At 47.6% G+C, this 13597-nt stretch overlaps 1 protein-coding gene across 1 annotated transcript in view; it reads left to right on the top strand.

The window, feature by feature from the left end:
- LOC120026217 (calcium/calmodulin-dependent protein kinase type II subunit beta-like) overlaps window positions 1–13597 on the top strand; it is a 76591-nt gene that overhangs the window by 43822 nt on the left and 19172 nt on the right. Inside the window, exons 15-17 of the mRNA XM_038971040.1 lie at window positions 10069–10128; window positions 11138–11176; window positions 11700–11745. Coding sequence (XP_038826968.1) covers window positions 10069–10128; window positions 11138–11176; window positions 11700–11745 — 145 coding nt within the window. The remainder of the gene's footprint in view (window positions 1–10068; window positions 10129–11137; window positions 11177–11699; window positions 11746–13597) is intronic.

Here is a 13597-nt window from a genome sequence, read left to right as displayed (position 1 = left end):
GGATAAGTACGGTCAGCCCCGCTGGATAAGTACGGTCAGCTCTGCAGGATAAGTACGGTCAGCCCGCAGATAAGTACGTCAGCTCTGCAGGATAAGTACGGTCGCCCCGCAGGATAAGTACGGTCACCCCGCTGGATAATACGTCAGCTCTGCAGGATAATACGGTCAGCCCCGCAGGATAAGTCAGCCCCGCTGGATAAGTACGGTCAGCCCCGCTGGATAAGTCAGCCCCGCTGGATAAGTACGGTCAGCCCCGCTGGATAAGTACGGTCAGCCCCGTGGATAAGTACGGTCAGCTCTGCAGGATAAGTACGGTCAGCCCCGCAGGATAAGTCGCCCCGCTGATAAGTACGGTCAGCCCCGCTGGATAGTACGTCAGCTCTGCAGATAAGTACGGTCAGCTCTGCAGGATAAACGGTCAGCCCCGCAGGATAAGTACGGTCAGCTCTGCAGGATAAGTACGGTCAGCCCCGCAGGATAAGTACGGTCAGCCCCGCTGGATAAGTACGGTCAGCTCTGCAGGATAAGTACGGTCAGCCCCGCAGGATAAGTCAGCCCCGCTGGATAAGTACGGTCAGCCCCGCTGGATAAGTCAGCCCCGCTGGATAAGTACGGTCAGCCCCGCTGGATAAGTACGGTCAGCCCCGCTGGATAAGTACGGTCAGCTCTGCAGGATAAGTACGGTCAGCCCCGCAGGATAAGTCAGCCCCGCTGGATAAGTACGGTCAGCCCCGCTGGATAAGTACGGTCAGCTCTGCAGGATAAGTACGGTCAGCTCTGCAGGATAAGTACGGTCAGCTCTGCAGGATAAGTACGGTCAGCCCCGCAGGATAAGTACGGTCAGCTCTGCAGGATAAGTACGGTCAGCCCCGCAGGATAAGTACGGTCAGCCCCGCAGGATAAGTCAGCCCCGCTGGATAAGTACGGTCAGCCCCGCTGGATAAGTCAGCCCCGCTGGTATGTAGGTCAGCCCCGCTGGATAAGTACGGTCAGCCCCGCTGGATAAGTACGGTCAGCCCCGCTGGATAAGTACGGTCCAGCCCCGCTGGATAAGTACGGTCAGCCCCGCTGGATAAGTACGGTCAGCCCCGCGATAAGTACGGTCACCCGCAGGATAAGTACGGTCAGCCCCGCAGGATAAGTACGGTCAGCCCCGCAGGATAAGTTCGGTCAGCCCCGCAGGATAAGTACGGTCAGCCCCGCTGATAAGTACGGTCAGCCCCGCTGGATAAGTACGGTCAGCTCTGCAGGAAAAGTACGGGGGCGGTCAGCCCGCAGGATAAGTACAGTCAGCCCCGCAGGATAAGTACGGTCAGCCCCGCAGGATAAGTTCGGTCAGCCCCGCTGGATAAGTACGGTCAGACCCGCTGGATAAGTTCGGTCAGACCCGCTGGATAAGTACGGTCAGCCCCGCAGGATAAGTTCGGTCAGCCCCGCTGGATAAGTTCGGTCAGCCCCGCTGGATAAGTACGGTCAGCCCCGCTGGATAAGTACGGTCAGCCCCGCTGGATAAGTACGGTCAGCCCCGCAGGATAAGTACGGTCAGCCCCGCTGGATAAGTACGGTCAGCCCCGCTGGATAAGTTCGGTCAGCCCCGCAGGATAAGTACGGTCAGCCCCGCTGGATAAGTTCGGTCAGCCCCGCTGAATAAGTACAGTCAGCCCCTCAGGATAAGTACAGTCAGCCCCGCTGGATAAGTACAGTCAGCCCCGCAGGATAAGTACAGTCAGCCCCGCTGGATAAGTACGGTCAGCCCCGCAGGATAAGTACGGTCAGCCCCGCAGGATAAGTACGGTCAGCCCCGCTGGATAAGTACGGTCAGCCCCGCTGGATAAGTTCGGTCAGCCCCGCAGGATAAGTACGGTCAGCCCCGCTGGATAAGTTCGGTCAGCCCCGCTGGATAAGTACGGTCAGCCCCGCTGGATAAGTACGGTCAGCCCCGCTGGATAAGTACGGTCAGCCCCGCTGGATAAGTACGGTCAGACCCGCTGGATAAGTACGGTCAGCCCCGCTGGATAAGTACAGTCAGCCCCGCAGGATAAGTACAGTCAGACCCGCAGGATAAGTACGGTCAGCCCCGCTGGATAAGTACAGTCAGACCCGCAGGATAAGTACAGTCAGACCCGCAGGATAAGTACGGTCAGCCCCGCTGGATAAGCACGGTCAGCTCTGCAGGATAAGTACGGTCAGCCCCGCTGGATAAGTACAGTCAGACCCGCAGGATAAGTACAGTCAGACCCGCAGGATAAGTACGGTCAGCCCCGCTGGATAAGCACGGTCAGCTCTGCAGGATAAGTACGGTCAGCCCCGCTGGATAAGCACGGTCAGCTCTGCAGGATAAGCACGGTCAGCTCTGCAGGATAAGTACGGTCAGCCCCGCTGGATAAGTTCGGTCAGCCCCGCTGGATAAGTACGGTCAGCCCCGCTGGATAAGTACAGTCAGACCTGCTGGATAAGTTCGGTCAGCCCCGCTGGATAAGTACAGTCAGACCCACCAACTCGTCCAGTGTAAGCTAGCCACCATCCTGAAATCCCCCGCCATCGAGCTTGATGACGCAGAAACTGATGGCTCAGAGCGGAGCATCGTCTTGACAATGGCTGTGCAGCACCTCAACCTCACTACTGAGTCTGAGACTCTCACCCTCAGAGCTATTTTCCAAGATGCCTCAGTTACCTTTGATATTTCAAACTCTCCAAGAAGTACCGGCTACAAATAATATTCTGTGGACCTGTGTCCATTCGTTTCAGTCCTCAGCTCCCAGACATCAGCAGGCTTGCCACATGGAAAGTCTGTGCAGGCAACAACATGATCCCTACACGTGGCGTCCTATTCATTCTCCAGTTCACCCAGTGAAGCGTTCCTCATCGTGGACCCTGGTGGGAAGGTGACACATACCTACCTACCCTGGAGCTGATGGATGCATCATGACTGCTGCCATCTAGGTCAAAGGTTGGACTTACCTTCGGCCAGTAGCCCGCCGGCTGGTACACCCCCCAAGTCCTTGCAACGAAGATGCAGGTGATCCTGCTACGCAGAACAGACTTCTCCCTGTTTAGAATGTCTTTACATACATTTGGGGTGGCTGTGTAAGAAAGCACGTCCATTTAAGATTTACTGATGATGTCACAGCTAGCACGAGCTCTCAGTGTCAATTCTTCCCAAGTTCAGCTCGCCAACTGCAGCTGTGGAGAGGAATCTCCAGTTTCTAACATGATTATTTCTGTTAATCCTTTATTATTAAACTGTTCATCCTTGACTGTGCATGAAGGCAATAACTAACACCGTTTATGAACACACAACATTGGATAATTCTCTCATGTCTATCTAACCAGAGCACAATCTCCATATCTTTGCCTACTCACAACAGTACTAAATATCAGCGGTTTCACCCTCTTCAGCACTAACAGTACCACTTACTCTCCCTCTATCTGTCTGAATCACCCCTTCGTCTCTCCTCTCCATCACTCCATCCAAATCCTCCCACAACTACAGACCTCCCTCCCCTCCCTCCACTCCCTGTCCCCACCACCTCAAGGGTGAGATGAGTTCACCTACGCCGGTGTGTGTGTTCTGTCGGATGGGAAGGCTACTCTCGCTGTGTTTCTGAACTTTGGGAACCAGGAAGACAAAAATAGAAGCTACAGTACCATCAGTACCACTGGCGTCGCTTAGCAACCATCTCAATACACACACACACATATTTTAAAGTATTTTTCTCATATTCTTTCTCTTTAGGCAGTAATCTATATCCGTTATATATCTATTCCATCTACGTCCATAAAGGAGCAGAATCAAAGTTTATTGTACATGCCATATTTGAATGATTATTTGTTGGATTAATTTTTTGTTTCTTTTTTGTGATATGATAATTTGTGTAAACCATTTTTTTATTTTGACATACAATCCACACTCATCCTCAGCATTCTTCATACCCTTCATGGTGTTCATCTCTCTCTCCATCTCATCATCCATTCCATCGCTACAACCAGAGATGGAAATCCAGTCCCAAGGTCCTGGTGAGGATATCACTGTATCCCTCTCCCCCCTCTCCCCCCTTTTCTCCTTTCTCTCCCCCCCTCTTCTCTCCACCTCTTCTCTTCTCTCCCCCCCTCTTCTCTTCTCTCCACCTCTTCTCTTCTCTCCCCCCCTCTTCTCTTCTCTCCCCCTCTTCTCTTCTCTCCCCCTCTTCTCTTCTCTCCCCCCTCTTCTCCCCCCCATTTTCTCCTTTCTCCCCCCTCTTCTCTTCTCTCCTCCCCTCTTCTCTTCTCTCCTCCCCTCTTCTCTTCTCTCCCCACCTCTTCTCTTCCCCCCCCTCCTCTTCTCTCCCCCCTCTTCTCTTCTCCCCCCTCTTCTCTTCTTTCCCCCCTCTTCTCTTCTCTCCCCCTCTTCTCTTCTCTCCCCCCTCTTCTCCCCCCCATTTTCTCCTTTCTCCCCCCCTCTTCTCTTCTCTCCTCCCCTCTTCTCTTCTCTCCCCACCTCTTCTCTTCTCCCCCCTCCTCTTCTCTCCCCCCTCTTCTCTTCTCCCCCCTCTTCTCTTCTTTCCCCCCTTTTCTCTTCTCTCCCCCCTCTTCTCTTCTCTCCCCCCTCTTCTCTTCTCTCCCCCCCTCTTCTCTTCTCTCCCCCCCTCTTCTCTTCTCTCCCCCCCTCTTCTCTTCCTCCCCTCTTTCTTTCCTCATCTTCTCTCCTCTTTTTCCTCTCTTCCCTCCTTTTCTTCTCTCTTCACCTCTTCTCCTTTTCTTTCCTCTTCTCTCCTCTTTCTCCTGTCTTGTTCTCTCTCCATCCTCCTTTTCTCTCTTCCCCACCTATCCTCTCTCTCCTCCCCTCTCCTCTCTCCCCTCCTTATCTTCCTTCTGTTCTCCTCTCTCTTTCCCCTCTCCTCTCTATCATACTCTTTCAGTGGTCTCTACTGATGAGTCACCTGTCAGTCATTCCACCCGAGGGAGAAAGAGAGAGACAGATATGCTAATGTTGCATTGTTACGGTTGCAGTATCACTGTGACAAACTATTATCAGACCTTGAATGAAGGGCTGGTCATTTTCCCAAACACATAATCAGCTAAGGTTTGTTTGTGTATGTGTGTGTGTGTGTTTGTACTGTATTTCCATGCCACTTGTGTTTTTTCTGATATTGTGTGTAATTGATATGTTGTTCAGTAGCTGGTGGGCTGGTCACGTGTCGTGTGTAGTTGGCATGTTATTCTGCGGTTGTGTGTAGTTGGCATGTTATTCTGGGGTTGTGTGTAGTTGGCATGTTATTCTGGGGTTGTGTGTAGTTGGCATGTTATTCTGCGGTTGTGTGTAGTTGGCATGTTATTCTGGGGTTGTGTGTAGTTGGCATGTTATTCTGGGGTTGTGTGTAGTTGGCATGTTATTCTGCGGTTGTGTGTAGTTGGCATGTTATTCTGGGGTTGTGTGATGTTGGCATGTTATTCTGGGGTTGTGTGTAGTTGGCATGTTATTCTGGGGTTGTGTGTAGTTGGCATGTTATTCTGGGGTTGTGTGTAGTTGGCATGTTGTTCTGGGGTTGTGTGATGTTGGCATGTTATTCTGGGGTTGTGTGTAGTTGGCATGTTATTCTGGGGTTGTGTGATGTTGGCATGTTATTCTGGGGTTGTGTGTAACTGCCATATTTTTCTGTCTGTCTGTGTCTGTCTGTCTGTCTCTCTGTGTTTGTCTGTCTGTGTCTGTCTGTCTCTCTGTGTCTGTCTCTCTTTGTCTGTCTCTCTGTGTCTGTCTGTCTGTCTGTCTGTCTGTCTGTCGTCTGTCTGTCTGTCTGTCTGTCTGTCTGTCTGTCTGTCTGTCTGTCTGTCTGTCTGTCTGTCTGTCTGTCTGTCTGTCTGTCTGTCTCTCACTCCTTTCCTCTTGCTCTAATGTCTGTGTTCTGGTTTATGTTGTTGGTGTTGGTGTTGGTTAAATACACTGAGTATACCAAACATTAGGAACACCTTCCTAATATGTTGCCCCCCCCCCCCCCCCCCCCCTCCCCCTACCCCCCCCCCCCCCCCCACCCCCTCCCCTCTCAGAACAGCCTCAACTTGTCGGGGCATGGACTCTCTACAAGGTCCTGTGGGTGGTGGACTATTCTTGATACACACAGGATGTTCTTAATGTTTTGTACTCTCAGTGAATCGGAGTGCCTCTCACTACATCTCACACATGCTCTGTGGGTGTGTAGGATGAGGGGGCTGGGATGGAGAGGAGGACCCAATCCAATTCTTGAAATCATTTGATTGATTTGATCTGCTTAGTTCTGTTCTGTTCAGTTGATCAGGTTTGTGGGTAAATGAGCTGTAGGGTGTCTATCTATCTTGGCTCAATAATTTCTAATCCCGCTCACGCACTAACCAGACCCTCTGATAAACTCAATAACTTCTAATCCCGCCCACACACAAATCGCACCCTCTGAGAGGCTCAATCATGTCTAACCCCACCCACACACACTAACCACACCCTCTGATAAACTCAATAACTTCTAATCCCGCCCACACACAAATCACACCCTCTGAGAGGCTCAATCATGGCTAACCCCACCCACACACACTAACCACACCCTCTGATAGGCTCAATAACTTCTAATCCCGCCCACACACACAAATCACACCCTCTGAGAGGCTCAATCATGTCTAACCCCACCCACACACACTAACCACACCCTCTGATAAACTCAATAACTTCTAATCCCGCCCACACACACAAATCACACCCTCTGATAGGCTCAATCACTTATTTTTTGCAACATTTTGTTTGATCTTTTATAAACCAAACCAAACATAGACATCCACCTGCCCAGACCCACTAGCACACACCCCCATCTCCAGCGCTGCATCACTTTCCACCACATGGCCTGAAACTGCATCATGTTGTTTCTCTCAGTAGACCACGCACTTTCAATATTTAAATAATTAGATTTTGTCCATTGTGTTAATGATGGCGGATTGATTCTTAAGAATCGTCCAACCCATCAGGAATCGCACTACACCCCCATATGCAATGTCTTGAAATATGCAGGCTTAGTCACTTCTGATTCCCCCTCTCACGCGGTCCTCTGATAGACTGGCTGCACGCTAACCACACGCTCTGAGATGTACCTCATTTAGCAGACACTCTTATCTAGAGCAACTTACAATAGCAATTAGAGTTAAGTACTTTGCTCAAGGCCACATCGACACCTAGTCGGCTCAGGGATTTGAACCAGCAATCTTTCTGTTACTAGCCCAACACTCTTAATCGCTAGGCTACCTGCCTTATTGTCCTCCGTTCAGTCTTCTGTACATGCACAATAGACTTTAAAAGCTATAACAAATGTTTAAAGGATATCATAAATGGATACTGTATCCTAACATTTAATCATCTCAGAAAGAAACACAAACTTGAAAATAACAACTTACTTGAAAGTTTCAGTAATCAAAAATGACAAATTTGAAAGGGGCCAAAGGCATCAAATTAACAATGAAAAGACTAAATAAAATTGATTCCCAAAGATAAAATAAAAACCTGGTTTTACAACCCCATTGAGGGTATTTATGTCAAATCATATTTTCGAAATAGGTTGTATACTACCCAAGTTATCAAAAACCATGTAACATCCCCCTTTAAAACAAACAATCTATAGAGGTTTACAATTGAAGATCAATTCCCATCATAAACAACACATGTAATAGTTATAGGTAATGTATTTGAATGATTAAAAAAATATGAGATTCCTTCCATTAGAGACTTAAATGTTGCAATCTAATTACTGTCAAAATAAACGACCAGGTCCAGTAGTCATCATAATTGCGTTTACTTCGCCCTACATGATGTCAACTCAGAATTAGATCTAAATCGAACTATCATTAGAATTCAAATTGGAGAGTAACGACACACATCAGGAAGTACTATTATGTAGAAAACAATGCACCCCCCTCAAAAAAAGAGGCTTGTACAAAAAAGAATGGGGAAAAGGCCATCAAAAAGTGGCTTGGGTGATTAGTGGTGCTGATAATCAAAATGAGGATTTTATCCTATTACTTTATTTGTATTGCATGTCCCATACCTAGTGGTCTGGGAAGGTTAGTGGTACAGATTACGTTACATCAACAACTCTGCCGTATAAATACTTTCTGATGATTGTGTTTCCCATTCCAAGCTAAAGTGCATCTATTCTGAACAAAAATATAAACTCAACATGGAACAATTTTACTGAGTTACAGTTCATATAAGAAAATCAGTCAACTGAAATAAATTCATTAGGGCCTAATCTATGGATTTCACATGACTGAGCAGGGCCACCCACATAGGCCCAGCTAATCAGAATTAGTTTTTCCCCACAAAAGGGCTTTATTACAGACTGAATACTCCTTAGTTTCATCAGCTGTCCGGGTGGCTGGTCTCAGACGATCCCGCAGGTGAAGAAGCTGGATGTGGAGGTCCTGGGCTGTTGTGGTTACACGTGGTCTGCGGTTGTGAGGCCGGTTGGACGTACTGCCAAATTCTCTAAAACAGCGTTGGAGGCGGCTTATGGTAGAGAAATTAACATTAAATTATCTGGCAACAGCTCTGGTGGACATTCTTACAGTCAACATGCCATTTGCACGCTACCTCAAACCTTGAGACATCTGTGGCATTGTTTTGTGTGACAAAACTGCACAATTTAACATGGCCTTTTATTGTCGCCAGCACAAGGTGAACCTGTGTAATGATCATGCTGTTTAATCAGCTTCTTGATATGCCACACCTGTCAGGTTGATGGATTATCTTGGCAAAGGAGAAATGCTCCCTAACAGGCATGTAAACAAATTTGTGCACAAAGAAATAAGCTTTTTGAGCGTATGGAAAATTTCTAGGATCTTTTATTTCAGCTCATGAAACACTTTACATGTTGCGTTTATATCTTTATTCAGTATTTATCTCATATGCCTATAGGAAGAATTTGCACAAAATAATCTCTACCTGCAACATCATCAAACCCTCATGAAACTGTACATTGGCACCTTGCTAATTTCACCTATTCTCTAGTAGAAGTGTGCCAAAAGGAACTCTGTAAAACCGTTCGGTCTACCTTTAGATAGACGAGCTTCCATTATGGCTGTGTTTTCAATGCCTTACTGTGCAGTGAGGTGGTGTTGCCCTCACAGTCCACAAACTGCTACATCTCCTGGGAGACCTGCTCCGCCTGACAGGCTCGATCACTTCTAATTCGCTCCCTCACACTAACCAGGTCCTCTGATAGGCTGGCTGCACACCGACTGACTCACAATATTGATCCTGCCCTGTATATCAGTCCTTTGGGTTTGAATGAGTCCGTCTCATTTTTGTTATATATATATTTTTGTTATATATATATATATTTTTTTTTACCTTCCCCTTTTTCTCCTCAATTTTGTGGTATCTAATTGGTAGTTACAGTCTTGTCTCATCGCTGCAACTCCCATACGGACTCGGGAGAGGCGAAGGACGAGAGCCGTGCGTCCTCCGAAACACGACCCTGCCAAGCCGCACTGCTTCTTGACACAAAGCCCACTTAACCCGGAAGCCAGCCGCACCAATGTGTTGGAGGAAACACCGTACACCTGGCAACCGTGTCAGCATGCACTGCGCCCGGCCCGACACAGGAGTTTCTACAGCACGATGGGACAAGGACATCCCTGCTGGCCAAACCCTCCCCTAACCCGGACGATGCTGGGCCAATTGTGCACCGCCCCATGGGTCTCCCGGTCGCGGCCAGTTACGAGAATCTCTAGAGGCACAGCTGCACTGTGATGCAAGGCCTTAGACCCCTGCACCACTCGGGAGACCCCTAATGTTTTAAATTCTTTAAAAAAGTGGAATTCCACTCTCCTTACGTGTTCTTTGAAGTTGTAATGATAGAAGTGTAGCACAGAAAGTGAGTAGCAGAATGGGGATTTGAAACGCTGCCTTCAGGGGCATAACATGTGACCAGGCGGTGGCAACACAACCACGAGACCAGCCTCCTTTCTAACCTCACCCACATCCATTCACCCACATCCATACACCCACATCCACACCTCCTCTCACTTCTCTGTTGTGTCGTGTTTTAACCCCTTGTTTTCTGTGCACTTCTGCAGCCTAACAGCACGAGAAACAGCACAGTCACCAGCCCCAAAGGAACCCCCTCTGCTGCACTGGTACACTCCTCCTTTATGTATCACTCTATCTCCCTCTGTCTCTATTCAACTTCTTTCTCTGTCCGTCTTTATGTCCTCAGTCTGTCTGTTCTTCTCTGTCTGTCTGTCTGTCTGTCTGTCTGTCTGTCTGTCTGTCTGTCTGTCTGTCTGTCTGTCTGTCTGTCTGTCTGTCTGTCTGTCTGTCTGTCTGTCTGTCTGTCTGTCTGTCTGTCTGTCTGTCTGTCTGTCTGTCTGTCTGTCTCTCTGTCTCTCTGTCTCTTGTGTCTATCTCTCTCACTCTCTCTCTATCTTAGTCTGTCTGCACTCTGCACCCATCACCAGCCACCTATTAGAAGCCGTTCTGTGTGTGTGATTGTGTGCATGTGTGCGACTGTTTGTGTGTGCGACTGTGAGTATGATGAAGCTGCATGACTTGTAAGTTATGGTTCGTCAGGTAGTAGTAGCTATAAGGAGCCGTAATAGAGTAGCGACAGCGGCTTTCTGGTAGAAGTGCAGTCACAAGCCATCTTCCTTTGGTGTTTTTTTCTATTTGTGGGTAACAGTGTTGGTGTGTGTCACTCAGGTGTATGTTAATCTGTGTTCTGTTAGGCCTGCTGTGAACTGTGAATACTTAGGAAGAGATCCACAATTTAGGAGCTCCCGGAAGATATGCAGGGTGGCTTTGGGTTTGATGTGGGTTCGTTTTAGGTTCTTGCCAGTGTGAGAACAAATGCCTGAGTGAGACTAGTATTTTTTGTTTCTGATATCATTTTCTTAGAGGAATTCTTTGAATAACCATTTAGTTCCTTCATTAACCCCTTGATAACCCTTTCTCAGGGGGAAATCTCTCTCTCTTTCTTCATTTTAACTTGTCTTTTCTTCTCTCTCTCTTCCTTCATATCTCTTTCTCTGTCTTTTCTCTAACACCTACAACTCTGCTCTCTGTCATCCCTTTTCATCTCTCTCTCTCTCTGTTGTTTTCTCTCTCCCTCTCTTTCTTTCTCCCCTCTCTTTCTATTTCTCTCAATAGGAGCCTCAGACCACTGTTATCCATGTGGATAGGAACAAGGTACATCCTTCTTCCATCCCTCCATCTTTTTCTCTCCTGCTTTCAGTCCTCTCATCTTCATCTTCTCTCGCTCTGTCCTTGGCAAGCTGGTGTGTTAGCGTATTATAGTGTGTGCGTGTGTCTAGCATGACTCCTGGTTGAGGAGTTTTGTGTGGGTTGTAGGTCTGGTGTGCCTGCATGCCGCAGTCATACAGACCTGGGAACAGCTGCTTAATCTAACAGCACTGACACAAGACTACCCACACTACATTATGTGGAGATATTTTGTCCACCACCGCCATCTTGTGGAAATAAATGGAACCGGGCTCTGTGGGTGTGCTCTATGTCTTGCCATCTGGTGGTTTCTACTGCTATAGACCACTGCATGTATGGGACAGCACACTGAATGGGGGAAACTGAGTTTGGTGTTCTCATGGTGTTTAACCATAGCACTGTATGTGTGTGTCATGATAATAGTAGTGTGCGTGTGTGTGAGTGTGTATCTGGGTTAACCTGTCACTGACATGTCTCTCTGTGTCTGCAGGATTCATCTGACAGCAACACCACTATTGAGGATGAGGATGTGAAACGTGAGTCACGCACACGCGCACGCACGCACACACACACTACTATTATCATGACACACATATACAGCACTATGGTTGAACACCATGAGAACACCAGACAAAGTTGAGAGAGGAAGGAGAGGCAGAAAAGAGGGAGAGTAAAGAGGAAGAAGAAAGGAAGGAGAGAAGAAGGAGAGAGTAAACAGACAGGAAGGAAAGAGGGGAAGTAGAGAAGAAGAAGAGAGTAAACAGACAGGAAAGAAAGAGGGGAAGTAGAGAAGAAGAAGAGAAGAAGGAGAGAGTAAACAGACAGGAAGGAAAGAGGGGAAGTAGAGAAGAAGAAGAGAGTAAACAGACAGGAAAGAAAGAGGGGAAGTAGAGAAGAAGAAGAGAAGAAGGAGAGAGTAAACAGACAGGAAGGAAAGAGGGGAAGTAGAGAAGAAGAAGAGAGTAAACAGACAGGAAGGAAAGAGGGGAAGTAGAAAAGAAGAAGAGAGGAAGGAGAGAGGAAGGAGAGAGGAAACAGATAGGAAGGGAAAAATGGAAGTAGAGAGGAAGGGGGGAGGAAGTAGAGAGGACGAAGAGAGAAAGCAGACAGGAAGGAAAGAAGGGACGTAGAGAGGAAGGAGACAGGAAGGAAAGAGGGGAAGAGGGAAGGAAAGAGAGGGAGGAATGAAAGAGAGGAAGGAAGGAGGGAGGACGGAGAGAGGAAAGAAACAGGGGAAGGAAAGAGGGGAAGGAGAGAGGAAGGGCATATCAGGACCTCCAGCAGCAACTGTATGTAAGTAAGCCCTTCTGTTGGTCTGTTGGAAGAGAGAAAGAGTGAGGGATAGGAAGGAGGGAGGGAGGGAGGGATAGAGGGAGAGGGAGGGAGGGATAGAGTGAGAGGGAGGGAGGAAGTGATAGAGTGAGAGGGAGGGAGGGAGTGATAGAGTGAGAGGGAGGGAGGGAGGGATAGAGGGAGGAAGTAAGTCTTATCTAGGGACAGGAATAGCTGGATGAGCTCAACATGCCTCACACAGGAGGGGAGAGAGGAGAGAAGAGAAGGAGAGGAGAGAAGGAGAATGAGAAGGAGAAATAAGTCCTAGTGACTGTAGCCAGGTGAACTATATCTGTAGTTCTTTCTGGTGTTGAGGTTTTCATTCTCCATGGCCCTGCATAGCTCTATGGAGACCTGAGTGGCAGGACTGTATATTTTGGGTATGTGTGAGTGTGTGTACCACGCTAGTGGAGGGAGTGTGTGTAAGTATACTTATACCAGAGAGATAGATAAAAAGAGAGAATTGAATGAGAGGATTTACCACCATGAATAGCAAGCCGTCTGTAGAGTTACCAGAGTATGTGAGCAGAGTTGAGTCGGAAATTCTGTTCATCGCTCATGGACATCCACCTCCTTTCCAACCACTCCGCTAAAAACCGCTCTGCACTCAAAAAATAAAAATAAATGCCGCTCTTAATTCGCTCTATTCATTAAAATCACAATTGAACCAAAACCCATCTATTGAAACTACCTGGACCTACAGTACCATTTGGTTTTGAAGTTGAAACCAAACCATTTGATTTGAATGAAAAGTATTTTAATAAAAATGAAAAGGTGAATGTAAGAAGCGCTTATCATTTCAAAAAGGCTACATATCGTATTAAACAGCATATAAACACTCTAAATAGGTCAGGAGCCAGACAGGGAGACTAAGAAGGAACGAAAATCTATTATTTAGTCTATACTGTATTACAGTGCATTCGGAAATTATTCAGACCCCTTGACTTTTTCCATGTTTTGTTACTTGACAGCCTTATTCTAAAATGAATTAAATGATTTTTCCCCTCATCAATCTACACGCAATACTCCATCATGACCTAAACTGGGATATGCTTA

Source organism: Salvelinus namaycush, chromosome 31 (genome assembly GCF_016432855.1).
Source record: "Salvelinus namaycush isolate Seneca chromosome 31, SaNama_1.0, whole genome shotgun sequence".
NCBI classification, from domain to species: Eukaryota; Metazoa; Chordata; class Actinopteri; order Salmoniformes; family Salmonidae; genus Salvelinus; species Salvelinus namaycush.
The sequence above is the reverse complement of the archived record's forward strand: the minus strand, read 5'-3'. Positions and strand labels throughout refer to the sequence as shown.